The sequence below is a fragment of the Bos indicus x Bos taurus genome, chromosome 21 (assembly GCF_003369695.1).
Source record: "Bos indicus x Bos taurus breed Angus x Brahman F1 hybrid chromosome 21, Bos_hybrid_MaternalHap_v2.0, whole genome shotgun sequence".
NCBI classification, from domain to species: Eukaryota; Metazoa; Chordata; class Mammalia; order Artiodactyla; family Bovidae; genus Bos; species Bos indicus x Bos taurus.
In genome coordinates this window covers 57084083-57108190 of record NC_040096.1, presented here as the reverse complement: position 1 = coordinate 57108190, position 24108 = coordinate 57084083, and the positions used below count along the sequence as shown (strand labels likewise).

Here is a 24108-nt window from a genome sequence, read left to right as displayed (position 1 = left end):
CTCCACCCGCCCCTAAAGCCCCTCAGGGCATCCCCACGGTCCCAGATCATTGTGTTTCCACAACCAGTTGTTTAGTCGCTCAGTCGTGTCCAACTCTTTGCAACCCCATGAACTGTTGCCCACCAGGCTCCTTTGTCCGTAGGATTTCCCAGGCAAGAATACTGGAGTGGGGCTGCCATTTCCTTCTCCAGGGGATCTTCCCAACCTAGGGATCGAACCCATGTCTCCACCAAGTCTCTTGCACTGCAGGCGGAGTCTTGACCACTGAGCCACAACCAGAGACGAGCTGAAAAGATGACGGGGATGAGTGGGTGGACGGAGGGCCTGCAGCTGGCAATGCGGAATCTCTCACAGGTGCTGTGTCCCGCTGCCTGGCTCCACATTCCTGTGAACTCCTGTCCACACTGGCCTCAATTTCCCTTGGCTGCTGGACACACCTAAACAGGCAGCAGCCACACAACCCCGTTCCCCCGCCCCCGCTTCTCACATTGAGGTTAGAGGAGATGGAGAGGAAGTACTTGCGGTTTCCCAGGGCGCCACCTGGAAACACTTCCGCAGGAACACAAAGGGAGCTTCCGCAGGGACACAAAGGGAGCTTCCGCAGGGACACAGGAAGCCCCTGGCCCATTCCAGAGGCGAGCCCTGGGCGGAAGCTCTGCTGAGGGCCAGCCCAGGGGAATGTCCCAGAGCCTCTGGCTTGAAGAGGAATGTGGAACCAATTTCAACAGGAAGTTCCCACCCGCCAGGAAAGGCGGAGCTCCCTGGGAAAGGGTTCGTGGGTGCAGAGAACCCGGGAGTGATCTGGTCCCAGCCCTTGTAAGAGAACAGCATTCTGAGCTCCTCCCCTCAGGAGTTGACCTGCCCAGAGTCCCTGCAGGGAGCTAGACCTGGTTTCCCACAAGCCACTTGTCTAAGGAGCATCAGATTCTGGCACCAGGATGAGAGGAGGGGGTGGTTGGCCCCAGGGACCACCCAATTCAGTCCTGCCAAACTCAAAGCTTCAAGGAGATGGAAAGATGAGTTGCCCTTACATGAGGCTGCCTCCCTTTACAGAACGGCAGCTGCCCCAAAGGGCAGGTCCCTTCTCTGGTTTCCTGCAGAGCTCTGGACAATAAGCAGGGTCAGGAACAGCATCTAGATGAAGCGGCAGTAGGGGGTGGTGGTGATGACCCTGTGAGGCCCCACATCTGTAAAACAGGGATTCCATCCACCTCCTGGGGCTGGAGAACAGAACCCCCAAAGGGTAGCTTCTTCTCAGTCTGAAGCCCCAGCAAGGTAGTCTGTTTCCTGGACTGTACCTGCATCTTCTTCCCTGGGACCATACTGCCTCTCCTCTCCTCTCTCCCCACCCCAAGCCATCTCCCAAATCAGGTGCCATCTGTGAGCCTGTTGTTAAACACAGAAATCTTTTTGGAAAAACATCAAGTTTTGGACTTGAAAATCTTGGAATTCTGCTGCCATTCAGGATGGCAGGACACCAAGAAAAAACCTCCGAGATGGGGCTAAAGAGCTCAGGCCTTTATTTCCCATCATGGACTGCAGAGGATTATGGCTAAAGATGAAGACAGATTGGGTGTGTCTGGGGATCCTCTCACACACATTCCTGAAATCATTCACTTGATGGACATCTACTAAGCACCTACTATGTGTCAGGCTTGGGCACTGGGGATACAACAGCGAATGAAATAGACAAAGATACCTGCTGGCACGGAGCTGATTTTTTAGCCAGGGAGACACACAAGATAAAAGATATATATATTCAAAATACTTAGGTTAGGGTGGTCAGAGAAGGCCACACTGAGAAGGTGACATTTAAGCAGAGACCCGAGGAAGGGAAGGAAGTGAGTGATACAGGTAGCAGAACAGAGTGCATTTCAACAAAGGGCAAGTGCAAAGGTCCTGGGCTGGAGCATATCTGCTACTTTCTGAGAAGGACAGTTAGGAGGCCAGTGTGGCTGGAGCAGAGGTGAGGTCAGCGAGGAGCTGGCAGTCATATGACACTGGGCCCATTCAATGAGATGGGAGGACACTCAGGCCTGGGCCAGAGCCACATCGACTCCAACTTACTTATAGGTAGGAGTTATCATCAAACACATAAGGTGTAACTGTCTAAAGATCATGTGTGGCTTTAGCATATCCTGTCCCAGCAAATATGCAACACATGGGCAAAACGGCCTGCCCACACTGGAAGGGCTGGAGAGTCTGAGCATGTCCATAAAAATAACGTATGTGCTTTTTCTTTACTGCATGAGAAAGCCCCACTGCCCTGGGCATTTGAGTGCGGTTACTACAGGTTACTGGGGTACTTCCCAGGCCTCCATTTGGCCAGCTGTCTGGCACCCCAGGCTCCCTAACCCTGGGCAGTGCCTGCCTCCTATGGCGGCTCTAACCCACAGTTCAGCACTGAGGAAGTGTTCATTGAGTGACTTAATGTTGGACCCTCACACCAGGCTCCCTGCCCTCCTGAGTCCAGCTCACCATCCTGAAGACCCAGGCTTGGAACCCTGGAGCCCCGAGCAGTGTGGCCCGAGAGCCCTGGCCCCCAGGACTCACCAGGCATGGAGAAGGGGGACAGGAAAGCGGCCTCCACGGGCTCTGGCTCCTGGGGAGGCGGCAGGGGCTGCGGTGGGGGCTCTTGGTCCCGCTGTGGCTCTTCCAGGTTTTCCACGGGCACATTCCCGTTCTCGATGCTCTCGTGCCTCCCGTTCTGAAGCGGCTTGCTGCTCACGCCATTGGCCGAGTTGATCAGCCTCTGCCTCTGTGTGGACAGGAGGCAAGACAGACACCCAGGCGTGTGACACAGCTGCACCCTGTTGCTTGGTTCCTCAGGCAGGTGGCACTTAAGGGTTTCTAGAACAGCACCCCTGGCTTCGGGTTTGCCTGAGAAATGGCTCCAGGACCTTAGAATCCAGCTAAGTTTGCTCATTTCCACTCGAACCAGTATCAGCAAAGGTATTGGTCAGAGCCCAGGGTTTCTTCTTAGTGTCAGCCTGACAAACTAGCCCATGACACTGGATAAAAGCAATCATTCTGACTTTCCCAGTGGATGGTCACAAGCCACCAGAAGACATTCACAGGAGAGGCTCTGCATAGTCAAAAAACCTCATTTCAGGTATAGCATGCAAAAATTGCATTTACATTGTGTACAATGGTCCAGTGATGATTCATATTAAGATGTAGAACATTTCCAGCCTCTCAGACAACTCGCTAAGGGTCCCCTCTCTCCAGAATTAATTAAGGTAACCCCATTCTGACTTTTATACACATCACTTAAGTTTTTCCTGAACTTGAATTTCTTATAAATGGATTCAGAGAGTACATATTATTTTATATTTGGCTTCTCTCACTCAACCTAATATCTGTGAGGTTCATCCATATTGTTGCATGAATCAGTAGTTTGTTATTTCCCAGGGGTGTATAGTACTCCACTGTGTGAATAACACACAATATGTCCTTTGCCACTTGATGGGCATTTGGGTTATTTCTTCTTTTTGGTTATCAGGAAGCATGCCATGGCCATGCCTTTTTGTGGACATATGCACTCATTTCTCTGGGGTATTTATCTAGAAGTGGGATTGTGAGATCATAAGGCAGGTGCAAGTTGAACCATTTCACACTTGTGCCAGAAATGGATTATAATTTCAGTTGCTTCCGATTCTTGTCAATGCTTGATACTGTCAATTCTTCCCATTTTAGTCATTCTGGTGGATGTGTGGTGGAATCTAATTGTGGTTTTAATTTGCATTTCCCTTTTAATTTCAGCATCTTATAGGGTTAGTAGCCATTTGGAAGGCTTCTGCTGTCCAAATCTTTCGCCATGTGTAATGGGTATACCCTGAACCAATCAGACCTCTTCCCTCCCCTATTTCCTTATAGCTCTTGACCAAGTCTGCCTTCTTTCCACCCAAGCAGAAGCCAAGTCAGTGGGTTTCTACTAAACCAGAGAAAGGGAGAAACCACATACCAAGAAATTAACAGGTTTCCATGTTTCTGAAAATCTGTTTGCCTTTGCACAGCTCATCTTTATCTGGCTCTCTTTAAAAATATTTATGCTCTAGGATTAAAACCTTGTGGGTAGTAATCATCATACATGGACACATATCTCCTTCCCAGTTACATTAGCAGAAAACCAAGAGTCAGTACACAGGCCCCCAAGGCATTACTCCAGAACTGTGTGCCTAACACTTATCCTTGTGGTTACTGGAAGCACAAAGATGGGCCAAAAAAGTCATTATTACTTAAAATGGAAGCATGTTATTTTTTCCAAAGAAAGAGGAATTGACCATTAACTGGCTTCATATTGGTTTTAGGCAGGGACTCCTATATCATGAAGTCTAGGATTGGGTGGAAATCTAAAACTTTTTTTCCTACAAACATGTCCACAACATTTAGCCTAAAAGAGAAAAGTGATCTGAGACACATGCCTAGGCATAATATTTTACTACCCAAAAAGGGTTAAATGAAAGGTCTTCCTTGTAGTCAAAACAAAACAAAAAACCCATAAATAGCTGTGTTGCAGGGAAGAACCAATTCTGACTCCATGATGGATCTGTTTGACTTTAACCTTTGAAAAATTACATTTTTCACCAGGAGCCCACCAGGCTCCTCTGTCCATGGGATTCTGTAGGCAAGAATACTGGAGAGGGTTGCCATGCCTCCCCGCCCCTGACCAAGGGCTCTTCCAACCAGAGTTTCTTTTGTCTCCAGCATTAGCAGGTGGGTTCTTTACCACTAATGCCACCTTTTGTTATAATAATCATACATAATAACATGCTTCAGGGAACCCTGGGCCAGGAAGATCCCCTGGAGAAGGGAATAGGGCCCTTGGAGAAGGGAATGACCACCAGCTCCAGTATTCTTGCCTGGAGAATTTCGTGGGCAGAGGAGCCTGGCAGGTTGCAGTCCATGGGGTTGCAAAGAGTTGGACGCGACTGAGTGACTAATACTTTTCGGGGAACCCTGACCCTCTTCCTGAAGAGATTAACACATTCTCTCCCTAAAGGCCTGCCTCAGGGGAGTCTGACCCTCTGATTAACACATCACCCCTCTTCCCCCAGGTTGGCCATTCCAGGATATTTCTGCAAGAAAAAGGTCTTTATCTACTCAACTACCCCCCTCCCCACCTCAGTCCTATTGAGACATTAGTCTGCCATCTTCTCAATCAGTCGCTTTCCAAATAATGTCCTAGTCATTGCTTCCACACATAATCTCTCAGTTAATTGGCCTGTCCTGTGGCGAACAGACCTAGTTTGGACTCAGCAACAGCTGTGCAAGGACAGAATTGTAAGGAGGTGGGCCATGACTCAGTAGGAGTATGAATGGTAGCAATGGGAAGGGGGTCATGACTCTAGCTTTATAGGAATCAAGAGAGAATTATCCTTGGAAAAAGAAAATCTGCAGCTACCTTGAGGTTGCATTAAAAGAGACATAAGTTATAACACTGGTAGCTCAGCTAGTAAAGAATCCGCCTGCAATGCAGGAGACCGTGGTTCAGGTCCTGGGTTGCAAAGATCCGCTGGAGAAGGGACAGGCTACCCACTCCAGTATTCTTGGGCTTCCCTGATGGCTCAGCTGGTAAAGAATCTGCCTGTAATGTGGGAGACCTGGGTTCGATCCCTGGGTTGGGAAGATCCCCTGGAGAAGTGAGCAGCTACCTACTCTGGTATTCTGGCCTGGAGAATTCCATGAACTGTATAGTCCATGGGGTTGCCAAGAGTTGGACACGACTGAGAGACTTTCGCTTTCACTTCACTTTCCGTTATAACAAAGGAGGTAATGGATCCACATGCTGAGAGAGACAAACCAGAAGGTTTCTATAGTCTTTCAGTTTTCTTCTAGAGTTGCTCTATCCATAAGAGAATAGATGTGTATTCATTTTTTTTTTTTTTTTTTTGCCTTGAGTAACATTAAAAAAAAAATCTGTACTTCAGACCAGTCTTTCTCCAATTAGTCTTTCTCTAGTGGAAAATACTTAGTGGAATGTGGCAGACATGGTATTCGATTGCTACCTGCCTTAAACTCCTTCCTGATAGGATCATTTGCTGCCTGTGCTGTCTGGGCTTCCTTGCTTCAACGGGCTGGTGATAAACACCAGCCCGGCAGAGGACACTTCGGGCCCAACGCCAGGAAATGTACTGACAAGCCAGGGCTTCCTGCAGTGCTGGAACCCATCCAAGGCCTCAGGCTCATGCGATCTCACAGGCCTTGAAGGAAACTTACCTCATTAATTATGATCCTGCTGGCCATCCGCAGACGAGTCCTGGGCCCAAATTTATTGGTGATCATTACGCGTAAGCCCGCCTCTGGGAAGGTGAACTTGGGAGGGCTGGAGCTCATGACCTCGTCCACCATCACCACTGGGTTTTTGTTGTACTGCGGCTCCTCCTTCACTATATCGAGCACAGAGTCATGATTAGTGCTGAGAACCCCCAGGGCAAAACCCCAGGGCTGGGGTGACTGACATCCCCCTGAGGCGCAGACTTCTTTGGCTGTGGTCTCAGCAGCTGGTAGCCACATGGGAGGCTGGCTGCAGATCCTCCCATTAGTAGCACGAACCACCTGGGTCTGAACCACCCACAAGTACTGAACAGATCCCTAGGGTCCCCATTTTACAGGACCACATGCACATCTCCAGGGCTAGTCCCTCTGCTGACTGATGACCCTGTCTTCTGGGGTCCAGTCTTGGCTAAATGTAAGGGTCTTTCAGTTCCTCACCTAAGCCTCATGGGGCAGCCCACCTACAAAGTGGACTGGATCCCTGCCACCTCTCACCAATGAGTCTGAGGGGGACCTTTCTTCCCCACCATTTACAGAGACTCAGACAAAACTTAACAAACAGACAAGGGCCCCCTAAAGGGAAAATGCTGGGAGGTAACAGCACTGGTTCTAAGCTTCCTGTGAAGCTACCTGCTCTGTCTTAGAGGAGCCATCTCCACCTGGCACACTATGATTCCAAACTGTTCTCCATGAGGTGGTACCAGCGAGGTCAAATATCTGGCTCACAGGCCCTGACAATGCAACTGAGACCCAGGAGAGGAGCCTGCTTGTGAAGGGTGCACAGTGAGCTGCTGGCCAAGACCAGTGTCTCCAGTGAAACCAGCACCCTCCAGCAGGGAGGCCACTCTCTGACCCTTTGCTTCCACTCATGAGGCTGAAGAACAAATCTCCTTGGTCCCTGGACCTTCCCCGCCACCTTCAGGAACATGCTCTGGGCTGGAGTCCCTGGAGGAAGCTTGACAGTTAACTCCAGAGCCCAGCAGGATCCAGAAATAGAAACCCTTCTGGACACAGCACACACAAGCAGGGGAGCCTTCCCCTCTGAGGGGCTGCCAAAGCAGGTATGCCCGTCCCTCTCCACTGGTCACCCGCTCCTGATGAGTGTCCTTCCTGGATATCAGGGTAGCTAGGAGCAGTCAGAGCAAACCTGCGCGAGAGTTAATAGCACAAACACGAACAAATGCACACCAGACACACACACCCTCACCCAACAGGCAGCAAGGCTCAGCAGACAGGAGGCATGTGGTTAGAACCAAAGCCGGGAGGACCATGCATTTGTGGGAGACAAATATCAACCGCCAATGAGGCGTGCATTGGACTCGTGGGTTTGTTTCTTAAATGCATGTGTTATTGCTTGGGTCAAAGCAGATTACTTACAATTTAGAAGAGGAGAAGTGTTAAGGAGACAAAGGCCAACAGAGATTGCAGAGATGATTAGCGTGCGGTGAACGCCGGGAGTCTGGGGCAGCATTCTTGATGGTGGCCAAGGTGCCGGGGGTTACGTGAAGGAGGGTGTTAGTAGGGGGACTTCAATGCTCGGGACCTCTGGCCTTGGGGATGGCCCCTCTCCTCCTTGGCTTCTTGGGCATCTCATCCTGGCACCACCCACCACGTGCTTAGCAGGTAACCCAGCCAATGTCAGCATGTTGCCCCGGAAGTTTAAAGGCCAGGTATCACCCGCTCCCTCCCCATTCCAAGACAAAGTTGCGTCCAGGGCCAGGGAAGCTTGAAAAGGTTCTACAGTGAGCCCAGCTGGTAGTCAAAATGGCCCCGGCTACCGGGTCATGTGCAATGCCACCAGACAGCCAGCAAGGAAAGGCCAGACCTCCAGCCATGGCGGGAAATAGGGTGCCCGCCTGCCTCCATCCTGGACACTTTCCTTGCTGTATTGTGCTCTGCTTTCTTGAGCAGAATTGAAGTGTGGTATAAAAAAATGTGTAAAACTTTTAGGGGGAAAAAAAACTGTATGCAGAACAAAACTGGAGGATGCTATTCCCCACAAAAGAGAACACCAGCTTGCGCTGATCTGGTGGGCTGAACTACATGATCTTTAAGAGCATTCGAGTACATAAGGGCATTTTATAGGAGTGGGGGGTAAAAAGGCAACATCCCCTTTCCTGTCAAGAGGTTGGGTTAAAAAAAGTTTGATTTTACATCTACGGGAAATACCAAAACTGCAAAACAGCAAAATCAGGATTTTGTGCGTGCGTCTTCCTGAAAGCATCTATAAGCCAGCAATCTTTGACAACCCTGGATGGGGTGGTTTATGTGACCTGCCTGGAGCCTGAGGACCAGGGGAGATGAGCTCTGAGTTTGAAAGATTCTGTGGCAACAGTGTCAGAAAGGGTAAAATCCCAAAGCCCTGTTCTCCTCAGGCCCTCCCACCCCTGGATGTAATCTCCTACCCCAGTCAATCTGCTTCTAGGGGACAGTGCCCTTCAATAAGTCACAAACACTTCCCCGCTTGCCTACCCCACCCCCCACCCTGTGTGCACATTGAGCAAGTACCGGGCCGGCCAAAAAGTTCGTGTGGCATTTTCCTTAAGATGGAATGGAAAATCTGAACAAACTTTTTGGCCAACTCAATCTGTTCTGTCCCGTCTCAGGTAGCCCCCAGGAGGAAGGCGCCTATCGTGGGTGCTGAGTGAGGGGTGGATCTCTCCACGTGGAAGGAGGAAGGCTGCTGGGGAGAGGGGCCCACTGAAGGAGACGCAGGAAGGAGACCTGAAGAGCATGGGCCCGAGAGGAAAGGAGCAGCCACCACCCAGGGCTGCTTCTCTGGGCTCCAGCCTCCCCAGTTCCAGGCCTACATGCCCCAGCCCTGCCCCAGCCCATTTCCTCCTTGGCTTTTATCTAAGTGCATTCACCCTGAGAAGAGCTGGAGGGAGACCTATGTCCCCTCCTTTCCTTGGCCTTAGGGGACAGTGTTGTGTCTAATCTTCCAATTTTCCAGAAATTGTCCTGGACTTCGAGGTTTGGGGGAAAGCAATAAACTTGTGGGAAATCCTACTGACATGGATACAAAAGTGAGGGCCACCAGAGAGGGCCTGGAAAGGCCCCACGTGGCCTCAGGGCAGCCTGGATTTGCCTGGAAGAGGATGTGCTCACATCCCTGACATGTGGCACTGGGGACCAGCCTCCTCCATCAGCCACAGGGGCAGCAAGTAGCTCCTGGGGCTGGCACCTGAGGACAGACATCTCCCACTAACTTGGTAAACAGAATCGCTCCTCTCACCATGAAGGTCCAGAGGACCCCAGGAGTCCTGATCTCTGTGTACAAGGATGGCCAGGAACAGCCTCTGTCTTAAGAAACTGTGAGGGGTGGGGACCTGCCTTGGAGTCGCCGTGTCTGTGGAGCTAAAAATCCCAAACAGTGGCCATACCGTTTCCTCTCCTCCTGGCAAGGCTGTTCTGGAAACAGCTCTCTTCTGGGGCAGCCTGCTCGCATCTAAGAAACAGGCGCATGGCACCGGCCCGTGCTCTGCGGGCCTCCGTCCTGGGGCCCCCAGGGGTGGGCCTGTGACCCTGGCTGTACCCATACCCTCTCCCCAGCAGCCTTCCTCCTTCCACGTGGAAAGATCCACCCCTCACTCAGCACCCACGACAGATGCCTTCCTCCTGGGGGTTACCTGAGACAAGACAGAACATAGTGGGTTGGCCAAAAAGTTTGTTCGGGTTTTCCACACAGCTTCCGGAAAAATCCGAACGAACTTTTTGGCTAAGCCAGCACTTGCTTAAAGTGCACATGTAAGGAATCTCCTACCCTGACCCACACCAGGGTGAGGGCCGGGGGAGTGCCTAGGAGTATAGATTTCGGCCCCTACGTGTCCCAGACACGGGCAAACAGTCTCCTCTGAGCCTATAGGAATTAGGAATTAAAGTGACCTAAAAGAGACAGTGACTTGCCCAAGGCCATGAGGAATAAAAGAGAAATACCCCTCAGGAGGCTGGTCCACGGTGCTCTCTCCTGGTTAAAGGAGACCTTTACCAACACCGTGGGTGGAACTTGTCGGCAATGCCAGTTAAAGCTGTTTCCTGCCCCCCAGATCCTGACTCCAAGAACCTATTCAGACCTTAACACAAGTCTTGGGTGGGAGAGGGCATCAACGCTCTTGGTTCCCTGGCAGAACTACCCCCCTGGATGGAATCACCTGGTAATTGGCTGGATTAAGAATTGAGAATAGGGACGTCCCTGGTGGTCCAGTGGTTAAGATTCTGAGCTTCCACTGCAGGGAATACGAGTTCAATTCGTAGTTAGTGAACTAAGATCCCGCATGATGCAAGGTTCGGCCAAGAATTAAAAAGAATTGAGGACAAGGTTCCCAAGGCAGTAGCTGGTCAGGCCCAAACATTTGGGGGTACTTGACAGACTCGGGCTGGCTTCAGAGGTCCAGAATCACCAAAGGTCCAGGGAGAAGCTGAGGAGACCAGGCCACAGCCCCAGGAGAAGGGGCTTCCAGTGGGGCTTTTGGGGGCAGGTCTGGAATTCCTCTCCAGCTCCATGGCATCCTTCCCAGACTTGCTGTTCCTCTGGGCAATGAGTCAGTGGTCTCTCTAGAACAGAGGTCTGCAGAACTGGGCCTGGCATCTGAGAAACCACAGGGAGACCCCACCTGCTCTGCCTTCCCAAGTCCTCAGCTTCCTGCCACTGGCCTTTGACATGGGTCAGAGATATGGTTCACTGCATGTCAGGAAAGCCAGGCAGGCCTTGAGCCTTCCTCAGGAGGCCTGGGGTGACCCCTGGGGACGTGACTGTGGACCCTGGGCTCATCCTTCTCCCACCTGAGCCACAGCTCCCACATCACTTGCCCTCCTCATGTAGGGTCCTGTGACCAAGGGGACAGTGACAGCTTATGGTGCGTGTGTGTGTGTGTGTGATTTTAATGGCACGTTCGCCCCCTCCTGTCTGCTCAGCCTTACCTTGCCCCAGCAATGGCAGGGAAGGGTCATCAGAGCTACTATCACAGTAATCATTACCATCCTCCAGCTCACTGTTGACCGTGTTGCCATTTGCAATAGCCTTTTGTTTGATTGTGAAAAAGGCCTGCATCTTCACATTGTACCTGCAAGTTAGTTAAGGAGGGAGGTCAGAGCAGCAGGAGAGGCCGGGCAGGGGAGTGGCTAGGGGCGGGGCAGTGGGCAGGGGCCTCCTCCCCATCCCCCTCCCCTGCACACCTGCAGTGAGCTTGGCCTTGGGTGAGGGGGTGGGGAGCTAAGGGGTTTTTTAAAATTAATTTTTATTCGATTATATTAATAGTTGCTTTACAATGTTGTGTGAGTTTCTACCGTATAGCAAGGTGAATCAGCTCCATACACACAGACATCCCCTCTTTTTTGCGAATTCCTTTCAATTAAATTTATCCCAGAGCAATGAGTAGGGTTCCCTGTGCTAATACAGTAGGTTCTCATTACCTATTTTATACATAGCATCAGTAGCGTATTTATGTTAATCCTAATCTTTTCAGCTGAGTTGACAGAGTTTCCTGACAGGAACCCTGGAACAATGGGGCCTGCCCCTTTTGAATGGGCTTCCTGGGGTCAGAAGAGACCTTTTAGCTCAAGAAAATGACTGACGCCTACTTATGTGCACCATAAGCCTGCCCTAACAAAAGCAGCTCAGACCTCAGGAGAGATCCAAAGCAGGCGTTCCCTGGCCTGGCCTTGCTCCCGTGGGTGCCTGGAGGCCCTGTCCCCACACCATCTGGCCAGCGCCACTGTCCCCACAGAGAGGAGACTCCGTCCCAGACCTCAGGCTGCTGGCCTCACCCAAAGGCACTCAGAGAGGAGACCTTTAAAGACAATTCTGCAGTTTTGACAGCTTACCATCCATTTTTAGAAAACACGATACGTGTTTTATGTCAGCGTGGGGATTCCTAGTCTCATAAACCTCAGTGGTGTTTTCTTTTTTAATTATCTGCGGAGGTGTGAGGAGAAAGTTAAAAATCTGAATGTGGCTTAGCTCATGGGTAGCTTTTTTTTTTTTTTTTTTCAGTTGTGGAAAAATACATCTGACATAAAATTTTCTATTTTAACTATTTTCCATTTTCAGGCTCACGTTTCGGTGGCCATAATTACATCTCTAAGGTGGTGCAACCATCGCCACTGTCTAGTCCTCAGATTGTTAGTATCTCAAACAGAACGGGGTCGCACAGAGTCGGACACGACTGAAGTGACTTAGCAGCAAACAGAACTCTGTTCTCATTTGTCAAGGAATCATTAATGACGCCCTCCCCCAGGCACTTGGTAATCAGGCTCTCATCTGCTGCCTGCCTCTAGGAATCTGAGTCTCCTCAGCACCTCACAGAAGTGGAGTGGCCCAGTATTTGTCCTTTAGTGACCTGACTCCTTTCACTCAGTATCATGCCCTCAAGGTTCCTCCACATCAGGCATGAGTCATACTTTCCTTTTTATGACTGAATGCTACTCATCATGGGTAGTTCTGAGATGATTCTGACCGGGGGAAGCTTCCAGAGGGCCTCATGGGTGCACAGCCCCCACCCAGCATCTGCACCTTTAGAACTGCCTGCGGTACCCTCTGCAGTTGTGCAAGGGTGACAACCTCCAGAGGTGGCGTTTTATGAGTCTGGAGAGATTGGAGCTGCCTGGCTGTTTTGAAAGAGTGGGATTAATTTATCAGGGGATTTATAGAGACAGCAAACAAGAGCAGTCACCCTGGGGCCAAGGCTGTGGAACACGGTGGGAGAGAGGTCCTTGATTGTTATTCAGGGAGCGGCCTAGCCTCCCGCCACCAGCCGCCCGCCCCGACCCAAGTGTGGACAGTACCGTACAACAGAGTCTGAATCTCTCTCTCCCACCTTGGCTGCCCCAGCAGGGTGTCCCCTGGAGAAACAGGGTGGCCAAAAATGACCGAAAGGGCTGACCGAGGTTTTCTTCTGCCTCTGACGAAAGGCTGCAGCGGGGTGTGGAACCAGGGGTGAGACAGCCCAGGAGAGGAGAAGGGCACTTACTTCATGATCAGGATGTAAAACACATACAAGACGATGAGCACCAGGCCTTCCCACCTCAGAGAGAGAAAGGAGGCTGGTTAGAACCAGGGAAGCCCGTGGCTGGGGCTGGGCATGCCCGACACGGCGGGTGGGGCAGGGCGGGGTGTCCTGTCACCTTCCCTTACCCAGGACTCAGGCCGGTGAATGAGCCACCCAGCCCCAGTCTGTCCTGCCATCTGGCACTTGCTTGGTAACTGAGAAGGCTGGGCTGGGGTCTTCTCAACTACAGGGGCTCTGCGGGACTCAGGACGAGCTCCTCTAGCTACCTAGAAAAGGGAGGAACCACCTCATCCCAGGGCTTCCCTGGTAGCTCAGCTGGTAAAGAATCTGCCTGCAATGCAGGAGACTCCGGTTCAATTCCTGGGTCAGGAAGATCCTCTGGAAAAGGGATAGGCTACCCACTCCAGTACTCTTGGGCTTCCCTGGTGGCTCAGACGGTAAAGAATCCACCCGCAATGTGGGAGACATGGGTTCGATTCCTGGGTTGGGAAGATGCCCTGGAGAAGGGAAAGGGAACCCACTCCAGTATTCTTGCCTGGAGAATTCCTATGGGCCGAGGAGCCTGGCGGGGCTACAGTCCATGGGGTTGCAAAGAGTTGGACACGACTGAGTGACTAAGTACAGCACCTCATCCCAGGGAATGGAGGGGAGTGACAAGGGGTCATGCAGACTTGACCCTAAAGGGCCCTGTGGTCACGCGAGATTCCAGCCAGAGACCAGAGGAGCTGGGCGTGCAGGTGGGAAGGTGCCCTAAGAACTGCCTGAAGAGACAGGCTGGGCACAGTAGCCTCTTGGGTAGAACATGAGGTGGGGGCCGGTGGGGTGGGGGTCTTTCTGGGGTGCACTCTTCCTGTCCAACTCCAGAAGCAGCATTTAACTCCACACGTGGTAGGGATTTCTGTAGCTCAAAACACAAGCCTCTGGGTAGTCCCATGGCTTAACTTGTTGGGTCATCTGAGAAATGTGTCCTGAAGACCTACTAAGTGCCCAACATGAGCTGCAGTCATCTTGGGGAGCTCTTCCTCTGCTGACAGAGCCCAGAGCCCAGCAGAACGACAAAGGGGTTTGTCGATGATCTGACCACCCCCTCAGAATTCCATCTACAGGTGAGGAAGAGGAGACCCAAAAGAAGGAGACTTTCTGGCTCACAGGTGGGGTAGACCCAGAACCAGCATGCTCTGGTCCCAAAGCATGCAGCTGCTCACGTCAGGCCTCATGAATACATTCCCACAAATAATCACATACAGGAAACAGATCTCAATCACTGTCAACGAAGAGAATGTTTTTATGGCTTGTGGAAAATATTGGGTTGGCCAAAAAGTTTGCTTGGGTTTTTACCATAACGTGTTATGGAAAATACAATGTGATGGTGAAGCTCCAATACTTTGGCCACCTGATTTGAAGAGCTAACTCATTGGAAAAGACGCTGATGCTGGGGAAAATTGAGGGTAAGAGGTGAAGGGGGCAACTGGATGAGACAGTTGGATGGCATCACTGACTCAACGGACATGAGTTTGAGAAAACTCAGGGAGATAGTGATGGACAGATAAGCCTGGAGCGCTATAGTCCATGGGGTTGCAAAGAGTCAGACATGACTTAGTGACTGAACAACAACAATAACATCATGTGGAAAATCTGAATGAACTCTGGCCAACCCAATACATTCATGCCTTAAAGGTTAGAGTGGAAATATCAACCTTCTCTTTAGAAGTTTGTGCCTTTTGTATCTTAATTAAGAAATCATTTCCAACCTCAGAGTCATAAAGATGAGTTCTATATTCTACCCTAAAACGCTTTAATTTTGCTTTTTGCAGCAAAATCTTGAATTCCTCTGGGATTTATTCTTATATAAGGTGTGAGGGATTCTACATGGATTCCTTGTTTTCGCAGCACCTGAGGCTGCCCCCCTCCCCATCCCCATCTCTCTGCCTTGTCATGATGCCCCAGCCCAGAACTGGGCCCATTACTGCGTTCTCGGTTCCATATTCCACATTGGCCCATGTTTATTCCTGTGCAAAACATCATACTGTCTTCATTATTTTAGCTTTATAAAATATCTTGCTATCTGGCAGGGTGGGAATATTAAGGAAAACACTCTTTGTCACTTTGAAAGGATAGATAAAGGTATGACTGCTTAGAATGATACCCTTTAGGGGACGTCCCTGGTGGTCCAGTGGTTAAGAAGTCACCTTCCAATGCAGGGGTTGTAGGTTCCATTCATTGTTGGGGAACTAAGATCCCACACGTCACAGGCAATTCAGCCCATGCACCACAACTAGACAGCCCATGTACTCCGGGGCCACACCACAAGTAGAGAGAAGCCCGCGCACTGCAATGAAGATTCTGTATACTGCAACTAAGACTCTATACAGTCAAGCAGAAATAAATATTACAAAAGAATGATAGCCTTTTTTACTTTCACAAGTTCTTATGTTTGTAAAAATAATTTTTAAAGATTCAGTGAACCCAACAAACAAGGATACTAATGAAAAATGAAAAAGAAACAAATGTTTAAAACTTACCACATAATTTCTTCATCATATATGAACTGGGAAGGCAAAAGAAACAAGAGTGGGGGACAGATTTACTCCAAAAGAAGAACAAACACAGACCCCTAAGTACCGTGCGGTGATGCACACCAGCTTGCTCTGATTTTCACAGAAAGCTGGCACCTCTCTCTAGGTCTGGGTTTCTCAAACGTAGAAGTGACCTTTCCTTAGTGGAAACCTTGGTCTGCAGATGCTGCAGGGTGAGGCCTAGTGTGGGTCTCCAAAGAGAACTGGTCTGGCCTTCTGATAATCCAAGTAGCCACAGGGGCCCATCTGCAGGGGTCTACCCTCATTAATGGAATAGGGTTGCTGAAATCAAGAATCTTAAAAACTGAAAAGGTATCTCTGTATGTATGTTTGTGCCTGCATATCTATCTATCTATCTACCCCTCCCTCCCTCCATCTTTGGTACTTCTGTGTGGGGTAGGATGGGGTGGGTGGGGAGGAAAGGGTGTCATTGTCTTAAAAATAAAGAATAAGCCCTTTGGAAGCTCTGAGGACAAAGGACCCACTTGTACCACTTGAAAGGAGGCTGAGGGTGATGGTGAGGTTGCCACAGCTTCATAAGAGGGCACTGACATTGCCCAACAACTCCACCCAGCATCCCCTATGTGGGATGCAGACAAATGATGCCTTTGTGGTCCTGGGAGGCATCCTGTAACTGCCCCGGCCAGGCCCAGTGCACACAGGAGGGGGCTATGCCCACCAATCAGATCTTGGAGACATCGGGGTCCCTACACACGATGCCAGGACAGGCCACGGGCTGCAGTCTGGATTTGGGCCCACTGCACCCTCTGCTGGTTGTCAGGCGGGCAGCACACACAGGATCTGCTTTGGGAAGCCACTCGGACTGGGTCATCCTGGCTGGGCACTGCTCTGAGGCTCCCCAGACTCAAGGCTCTGAGGAAGAGGCAGAGGGGAGCCTGGTATCACCATCTGGGGAACTTGGGGGACACGTATGGGGACAGTGTCAGTTTTTTATCACCCAGTGGAAGGCTACTGGCATTTAGAGGATGAAGACCAGGGACACCAGTCAGTCTCGAACATGTAAAATGTTTCTCCCAGAGGAGTTATCCATATTTGACAGACATCTTATATGTCCTGCTAGATATTTAAGCCAGCAGCAAAAAAAATGACCTGAGCCTTGAACTTAACTCCATTTTATAAATCAAAGTATTTTTGCACAGTTTTAATAAATACTTAATTTTCTAGTGAGTTAGCTATCATGCAAGTGGAGAGGGATGACTGTACTTGGCTCAGTTTAGGATTTTATCAGGAGTCATTCACAATTTCAGAAAATTCCATCATCAATGTCAACACCACTCATGGGGTGGCCAGTCCAGCATATCAGCCTGCACTGGCAGCCACAGGGCCTGGAGACTTCCTGTGTGAGGGCAACAGATTACATCACTCAGCGTTCCAGCATCTTCCTGCCCAAACAGTTACACACTAGATGTATTCTTTTATATGCATTACTTGTGCCTTTTATGATATGCTTTCGGGCATTATGCTGATTTGGTAAAATCGTATATAGGTAAATTGTTTTACCTCTAACTTTCATTTTTGGGAGTGTGGTGGGCAGTCTCTCAGATACCTGACATTCAAGCTCCCCTTGGCATGTGGCCTGATCGTAGGGATCTGCTCCTAACAGAATATGGCAAAAGTGAGGGCTGTCACGTCCGAGATTCGGTTACAAACAGACTGTGGCTTCCATCTCGGCACCTCCTTGCCCTTGCTGGGAGGGGAAGCAGTCCCCAGTGATGTGAGCTGTTCTATGGACAAGCCTGAGGCCTGCCCACCGCCTCATGCGGGATCTTGAAAGCAGATTGTTGCCCAGGGGAGCCTTGACGTAACTGTTTTCTGGACGGTGAGTACACAGATGAGAGATCCTCAGCCAGAGGGCTTGGCTAAGCCACTCCCAGATTTGATCCATAGAAAAAGAGGGCAATAAAAGTTTGCTGTCTTAAGCTGCTGAGTATGAGGGAAATTTGTTACATGGCGACAGCTAACTAATACAAAGATCACGGTTATCAAATCCAGTTGGCTCTAGATGTCCTTAGGGGGAGAACTATTCTAGAATACATTTCATACTCTGAGATCTGGGCATGCCACATGCATCTGCCCTCTTGATGTGACCTGCCCTCATTCAGTCACTTGAAAGCGCCTTTTGGATGGAAACTGCTCCCCTGTGGGTGACACGGTCCTCAGCAGTAAACTGTGTCACGGGCTTCACTGCCGTGTCACTGTCACATGGTATGCATGATGTCACCCCAGGCCTCAGGGGTCCCTGTTTCAGGCCCTCTGCTTTTTCTGCCCACATCCTCGCTCCCAGCTGCCTAACCTGAGGGCTCGCAGCTGGTCTCTCTCTTCCCAGCTCTGCAGTGAGCTAGGCAACCAGAAACTCTGCTCCTTGGGAAACTGGCTCTAAGTGAGGATCTGAAGGCCTCTGATGAGCACATTCTTAAGCTTAACTGCATCAACCATATGATGCCTGCTTTAGTTTTTTCAAGGCCGTTCTGCCCTCAAGGTGGTACCTGGATGTGCTTGATAACCAAGGCATTGGGTATGAGGTTTTTGGGACAGGGAAGCACCGTGGAGGGGAATAGGTCAACTCGACCACAGTGAGTGGCCAGCACACCCCAGGGCGGGGTGCCGTGGGTTCTCTGGTCATAGTGCCAGGGACAGGACAGTGGGGCGGGGGAGGGTGTGTTAACTCACGGCAATGAGCACGATGACAGACAGGGTGTAGTACACGGAGTCTCGGCACACGGCCCACCATGTCAGACGGACCACCTGCCGAGCAAAGGGCCGTTAGCGTCACCAGCTGGGGGGTGTCCCATTGCCCCCAGACCCCTGCAGCTGCAGACACATGCCCTCGGAGCTCATCTTAACTGTCCACCAGGACCACAGTGTGTCTGGCTGCTCCAGGCCACCTTGCTCTCTTGGTCATATTTGGGGACAGAAGGATAGTGTGTTCACATTCATAAGTAATGGCAAAGCTGCCCCCTGCTCCTTCACGGTGACCACATGGCATGTATACCAGGAGAAGCCATGTGGCTGGGGGAGGCCAGAGACACTCACTCTTCTCTCAGCGCTAGAACTTTCTGGGGGTGACTGGCTGCCTCCCTCTACCTCCCTGGCCAGAAAGAGCTTTCCATGAGACCGACTCTCTGAGGCCAAGTCTAATGTCCCCCTGTGGCTCCAAGGATCAGGAAGATGTGATAGGAAATCAACAAGCCAGCTTCATGCACCCATAGGGAGGCAGAAGACAGGCCCCAAGTAAGTCCAGAGTCTAGTTCATGGTCAGGGTTACAGGAAACGCTTCTTAAATATTTACTGCTGTCAAATAAATGTCCCACAACCCACCCCCGAGACCAGCCAAGGGGGCAGCTGATGCTCTTTCTGCTCTCAGATCCATGGGTGGAAGGAACACAGGACACCCCTGTTACACGCAAGGAAAGGGGCTTGGAGGGGACACCCCCGCTCAAAGCCACAGGGAGTTACAGGCATGGCTAAGGATGGGCCTTGGATCTCTCCCACGCTATCCCTATGTCATTTCATGAGAAGAGAGACACCACTGACCTGCCCTGCGAATAATCCACAAACTCCGATTATACACAGGATGTTGAACACAGCAGAGCCCACGATGGTTCCGACCCCAACATCTCCGTGGGTGATGAACACGCCTGGGAAGAAAGAGGCACAAACCTCATGTGCAAGCCCAGGCCTGCCCTTCCTCAGACCCTGGCCGGTTCCGTGTCCCCCACCCCATGAATGGACAGGACTTGTTCTTACTACCAGGGAACACCTGAGATGCTGGTGAGAACAACAAAACCAGAGGTGGAAGAGTCCTCAGGGACCCGCTACACCAATCCTCCCATTTTGGGAACAGCTTTATCGATAATTCACATGCTGTAAAATTCACCCATTTAAAATATCACTTTAGCATTTTCTGGTATAGCCAGAATTATACAATCATCACTGCAATCTAATATTAGAACGTTTTCATCACCTCAAAAAACACCCATACCTGTGAGTACCCTACTCCACTCCACACCCCAGGAGTGGAGTAATTCACTTTCTCTCCACGTCTCCCATTTTACAGATGAGAAAACTGACACTCAGAGCTGAAAAAACATGCCCACAAGAGTCTGGGCACCCAACCTGGGTTCTTCGTATATCCCATGTCTCAAGCCGATGGGATTTCTTACCAATAACAGAGGCAAACAGCTCTGGTGTTGAGCTTCCCGCAGCCATGAAGGTGGCTCCAGCCACATCTTCGCTCAGATGGAGTTTCTGAAACAGAAGTGACCGCAGACCCTCAGGCTGTACTGCAGGTGCAGTAAGCATGCCTACTGGCCACTTACGGAGAGCGCGGGGCACAGCCCCGCAGCCAGAGTCAAGCTTCAGGGCTGGTGGCCTCTCTTTGCTCATCCCAAGCATATGCCCTCCTCCACTCTGCCTGATGTTCACTCACCTCAGAGTCCCCTCTCCCCTTCCTCCATCTGTCAATTTTTGTTCATTGTCTGAATGCTTAAATAGTCTCTCTTTGATGAAGACTTTTCAAAAGGGCCACCACGAGTCATCCACTCCCCCAGGGAAGAGAAGCTGAAACATGACTCATGCAGTGAGGATCTGAGGTCCATGTGCATGCTCCCCCACTGGATGACAAGATGGGTCTTTCTCATCTTTGGATGCCTGGAACAGGAGCTGGGGATCACTGGGGAGTCTGCTAGTCTAGTGCCTGTCACTTCTGGTGCTCATGCAGACCTTGGGTACCATGTGAACATCAATACATCACGTTGTGGGATGTGGCAAACTCAGGTGCATAGCCTGGCCCCTGCATCCCAGAAGGCCTTCCCAATGGCAGGCTGGATACCTGGCTGCCCACTGGAATAGACCTCACCTCCTGTCCCCAGAGTTGAGTCTGTCCTGGGTAATAATTTCAGTGGGGGAGCATTTTTTTCTGCCAAGCCCTCGGACAGGGCTAGAACTATCTAGGCCCACTCTGCTTGGTGAGACCATGTTCTGGACACAGAGGCCCATCCTCTGATCTGGAATTTGGGGCTGGGGGCTTTGGGTGCTTGGGAAAACCATGGAAATTCTGGGTCCCCCTGAATGCCAACTTGAAGGTGCCTGGCTATGGTCCTTAGAAGGCCTCTGGGAAGACTGGCTCAGAGCAGGACTTGGTCTCCTCTAGCCCCCACCTCCCAAAGCATTCCTCGGGAGCCTGGGCTCTGAAGCCACTGAGGAATCCATTCCCTGGGCCAGTACAACCTCCTCAGTAAGCTTGCTATGGAAGGAGTCCTCAGAAGGGTTGGAGCTGTGGGTTTGGTGGGAAATGGGATGGGGGCATAGCATTGACCCCCTGCCCAGGCAGAAGCCCACCCACCCTAGCCCTGCCAAAGAGGAGATGTCACAGAGGTTCAGCCATCAGAGCACCTATGATAGCTTTTAGCAGAATCCAAACCATGCTATATCCTGTCCTGCCTCCTTCCTGCCTCTGCCTGGGTCACTCCTTCCCTCTGGAATGACCTCCTTCCACTCAGCTGGTGGAACTTCTCACTCCCCAAGCCTGGACCAAATGCCACCTCCTCCATGAAGCTTTCCTCGGTTTCTCCCCAGAGATGCTCCCTCCCTCCTTTTGAATCCTCAGTACTTTTGATGGCTCTCACTAGGTCCCTTCCATCAGCATTCCCTATGAAGCCAGGACCATCACCCTTGCCCACCTCTGTGTTTTTAGGGAGATGGGTAACCTCGTCTAGCATCTCCACTGAATGTGGTCCTGTGTCTATGGGCTTCTGTCACCCCAAAGTGGGCAGGGGACCCAATCTTGTTGCTGCGACCCACAACATATTCTGGGGTGTGTATTCTGGAAAGACCAGTTGACTGTTTTTCCTGAGGGCCTCCTCTGAAGAAGTGATAGCCCACCACTCCAGGGCTGCCTCTAGGTTGAACATTCAACTCTGACATCCCAGCAGCCATTTCCTGATTCTGTTCCTCCTCTGGCTCAGTTCTCTCACTGACAGGTGTCTTGGAGAAGAGCATATGGTTTGATCTGAGTGGGGTGAGAGGTCAAGTGTGGAGCAAGGGGAAGGCAGGGCCTTTGCACACTTTTGCCAGGTCACTCACCACTTAGTGAACTAGGTCAAAAGCAGCCAGTCCTCCTGGAGCTCAAGTAATGGGGACGTGCCCACCCCTAACAATCCATGTCCAACCTGCAAATGTCCCGACGACAGTATGGCTTCAAATAGCTGGGAGACTTCAAGTGGATAAAGTGCAGTGACACCCAGATGAGTCTGCACTTGTGCACGTGTGTTAAGTTGCTTCAGTCTTGCCCGACTCTGTGAGACCCTATGGACTGCAGCCTGCAGGTTCCTCTGCCCATGGGATTCTCCAGGCAAGGATACTGGAGCGGGTTGCCATGACCACTCTCCAGGGGATCTTCCCAGCCCAGGGATTGAACCCACATCTCTTGTGTCTCCTGCATTGGCAGGCAGGTTCTTTACCACTAGTGCCACCTGGGAAGCCCCCAGTCTGAACACAGCAGATGCTAAAAACAGAGACAGTTTTCCTTCCTTGGCTAGAAGTTGAGGGAGGAGGGGGCAGGACTGGGAAAACTTAACAAAAGAATTAAAAGGAGGCAATGTCAGGCTGCAAAGGCATTCCCTGCCATTGCATCTCAGCATCTTCCCTGGGGACACAGAGCCCCACCTGGTACCTGTCACTTGCAGCTGGTTTTGGCAAATGCTCCCTAACTAACCAGCTTTGGCTTAACTACCAGTACCTGCTATGAAGCCAGAGGTCCTGGGTAATAATTTCACTGGGGGAGCATTTTCTTCTGCTAAGCTCTGGGGGAGGACACCACCCCCTAATTGTAATCTGGAGCTTCAGAGCGAGGCTTTGCACTAGCGATGCCAACTACTTGGCCTGACAACCTTCACTGCCAGAGTGTTCCCCACTTCTTGGCCTGGCACTGATATGCCAAGTGTCAGTCACCCCCAGCCCCCGACCCAGGCTTTGCCAAAGGTTCTAAGACCTTCCCACGCACCTCGCAGATCTTCTCTAGAGACGGAACAAAGAAGTCATCACAGACTATGGCCAAGGCGTAGAACATGTACAGAGCCTGCAAAGGAAACGGGGGGACAGCATCAGCCAGGACTCCCGCCAGCAGTGGGCGTGGCCAGGAATCCATCGCGCTCCACACCAGCCTGCTTGGGTTAGGAAAACTCCAGCACCACTGGGGTGTGCTTCTCCTCAATCCCCTCACTGGCAGATGGGACCCAGACAGGAGAAACAACCTGTTGAGCATAGGAGTGGAATAAAAGTCAGTCCACAGAGTCCTGTGTCCCTTCCTCTCTTCTTAAACAAGCAACCCTCTCTCTCCAACACACAAGTAGGCCCTCGACAGGCAAGATCCAAACCTCAAGGGCTGAGAAGGAAAGCATTTAAAACCATCACCTTAAGAGTTTAAAATAATCATCATCCTGATTTCCCCTCTTCGAGTTTTAGCAAAGGCATCATTTCCTGTCACCAACTGCCCACCTCCTGCCAAAACAGACAACTTGAGACCCAGCATTTCCTGGGATGCTGCTTGATGTTGGTCCAGGTTAAAATACATGAGCCACTGAACATTGGGAGGTTCACGGGACAGAATCCAGATTCTAGGGCTAATCCTGGGAATTTTTTGCCTTGTGATTTTGGATAAGTCATGTCTCCAAGTCTCATTTTCTTCTGTTTGATGACAGAGCAAGAACAGATCAGTAGTTTTTAGATGATGTTATCTGCAGAACTCCTCTCTGACCTGTCCACCCAACATGACTTTACTGAGCTCATCTTATATGCCAGGTACTATTCTAGCCATGAGGGATAAGGGGACAAGGATGCCAGGAAAAGCCTCTGCCTCTTTGTGGGGGACAAATAGGCAAATAAAGTATCTATCATGGCTAGGAAACAGCACGTGAAAAGGTCCTGAGGCAGGAGTGTGTTCGATGCATTTGAAAAACAGCAAGGACATTGGTGCAGGCAGAACAGATTGAAAGTAAAGTGGAAAACGACTAAGGTGAGGTTGGAGGGAGTGGCAAGGACCAGAATCTGTGTAAAGGAGATGCGATTTTATGCTGAGCACTGGAGGAAGCCATTTTTTTCTTCAGAGAAAAAGTGAGATGAATGCCCTATTCCCGAAAGAGGGAAAGGCTGGGCTGCTTCAGCTAAAATGGTGTGATATTCCAACAACTTTACAATTAATTGCATGCATGCAGGCATGCTCAGTCGGT

General features: G+C 50.7%; 1 protein-coding gene across 2 annotated transcripts in view; it reads right to left on the bottom strand.

Annotated features, from left to right (window-relative positions):
* SLC24A4 (solute carrier family 24 member 4) overlaps window positions 1–24108 on the bottom strand; it is a 191595-nt gene that overhangs the window by 34451 nt on the left and 133036 nt on the right. The window contains exons 4-12 of one of the 2 annotated variants that reach the window (XM_027521566.1): window positions 22884–22958; window positions 20044–20128; window positions 19415–19518; window positions 18551–18625; window positions 15806–15831; window positions 13245–13298; window positions 11197–11339; window positions 6220–6389; window positions 2554–2758 (exon numbers count right to left, since the gene is read on the bottom strand). In XM_027521566.1, coding sequence (XP_027377367.1) covers window positions 2554–2758; window positions 6220–6389; window positions 11197–11339; window positions 13245–13298; window positions 15806–15831; window positions 18551–18625; window positions 19415–19518; window positions 20044–20128; window positions 22884–22958 — 937 coding nt within the window. The remainder of the gene's footprint in view (window positions 1–2553; window positions 2759–6219; window positions 6390–11196; window positions 11340–13244; window positions 13299–15805; window positions 15832–18550; window positions 18626–19414; window positions 19519–20043; window positions 20129–22883; window positions 22959–24108) is intronic. The other variant, XM_027521567.1, reaches the window with a different exon arrangement.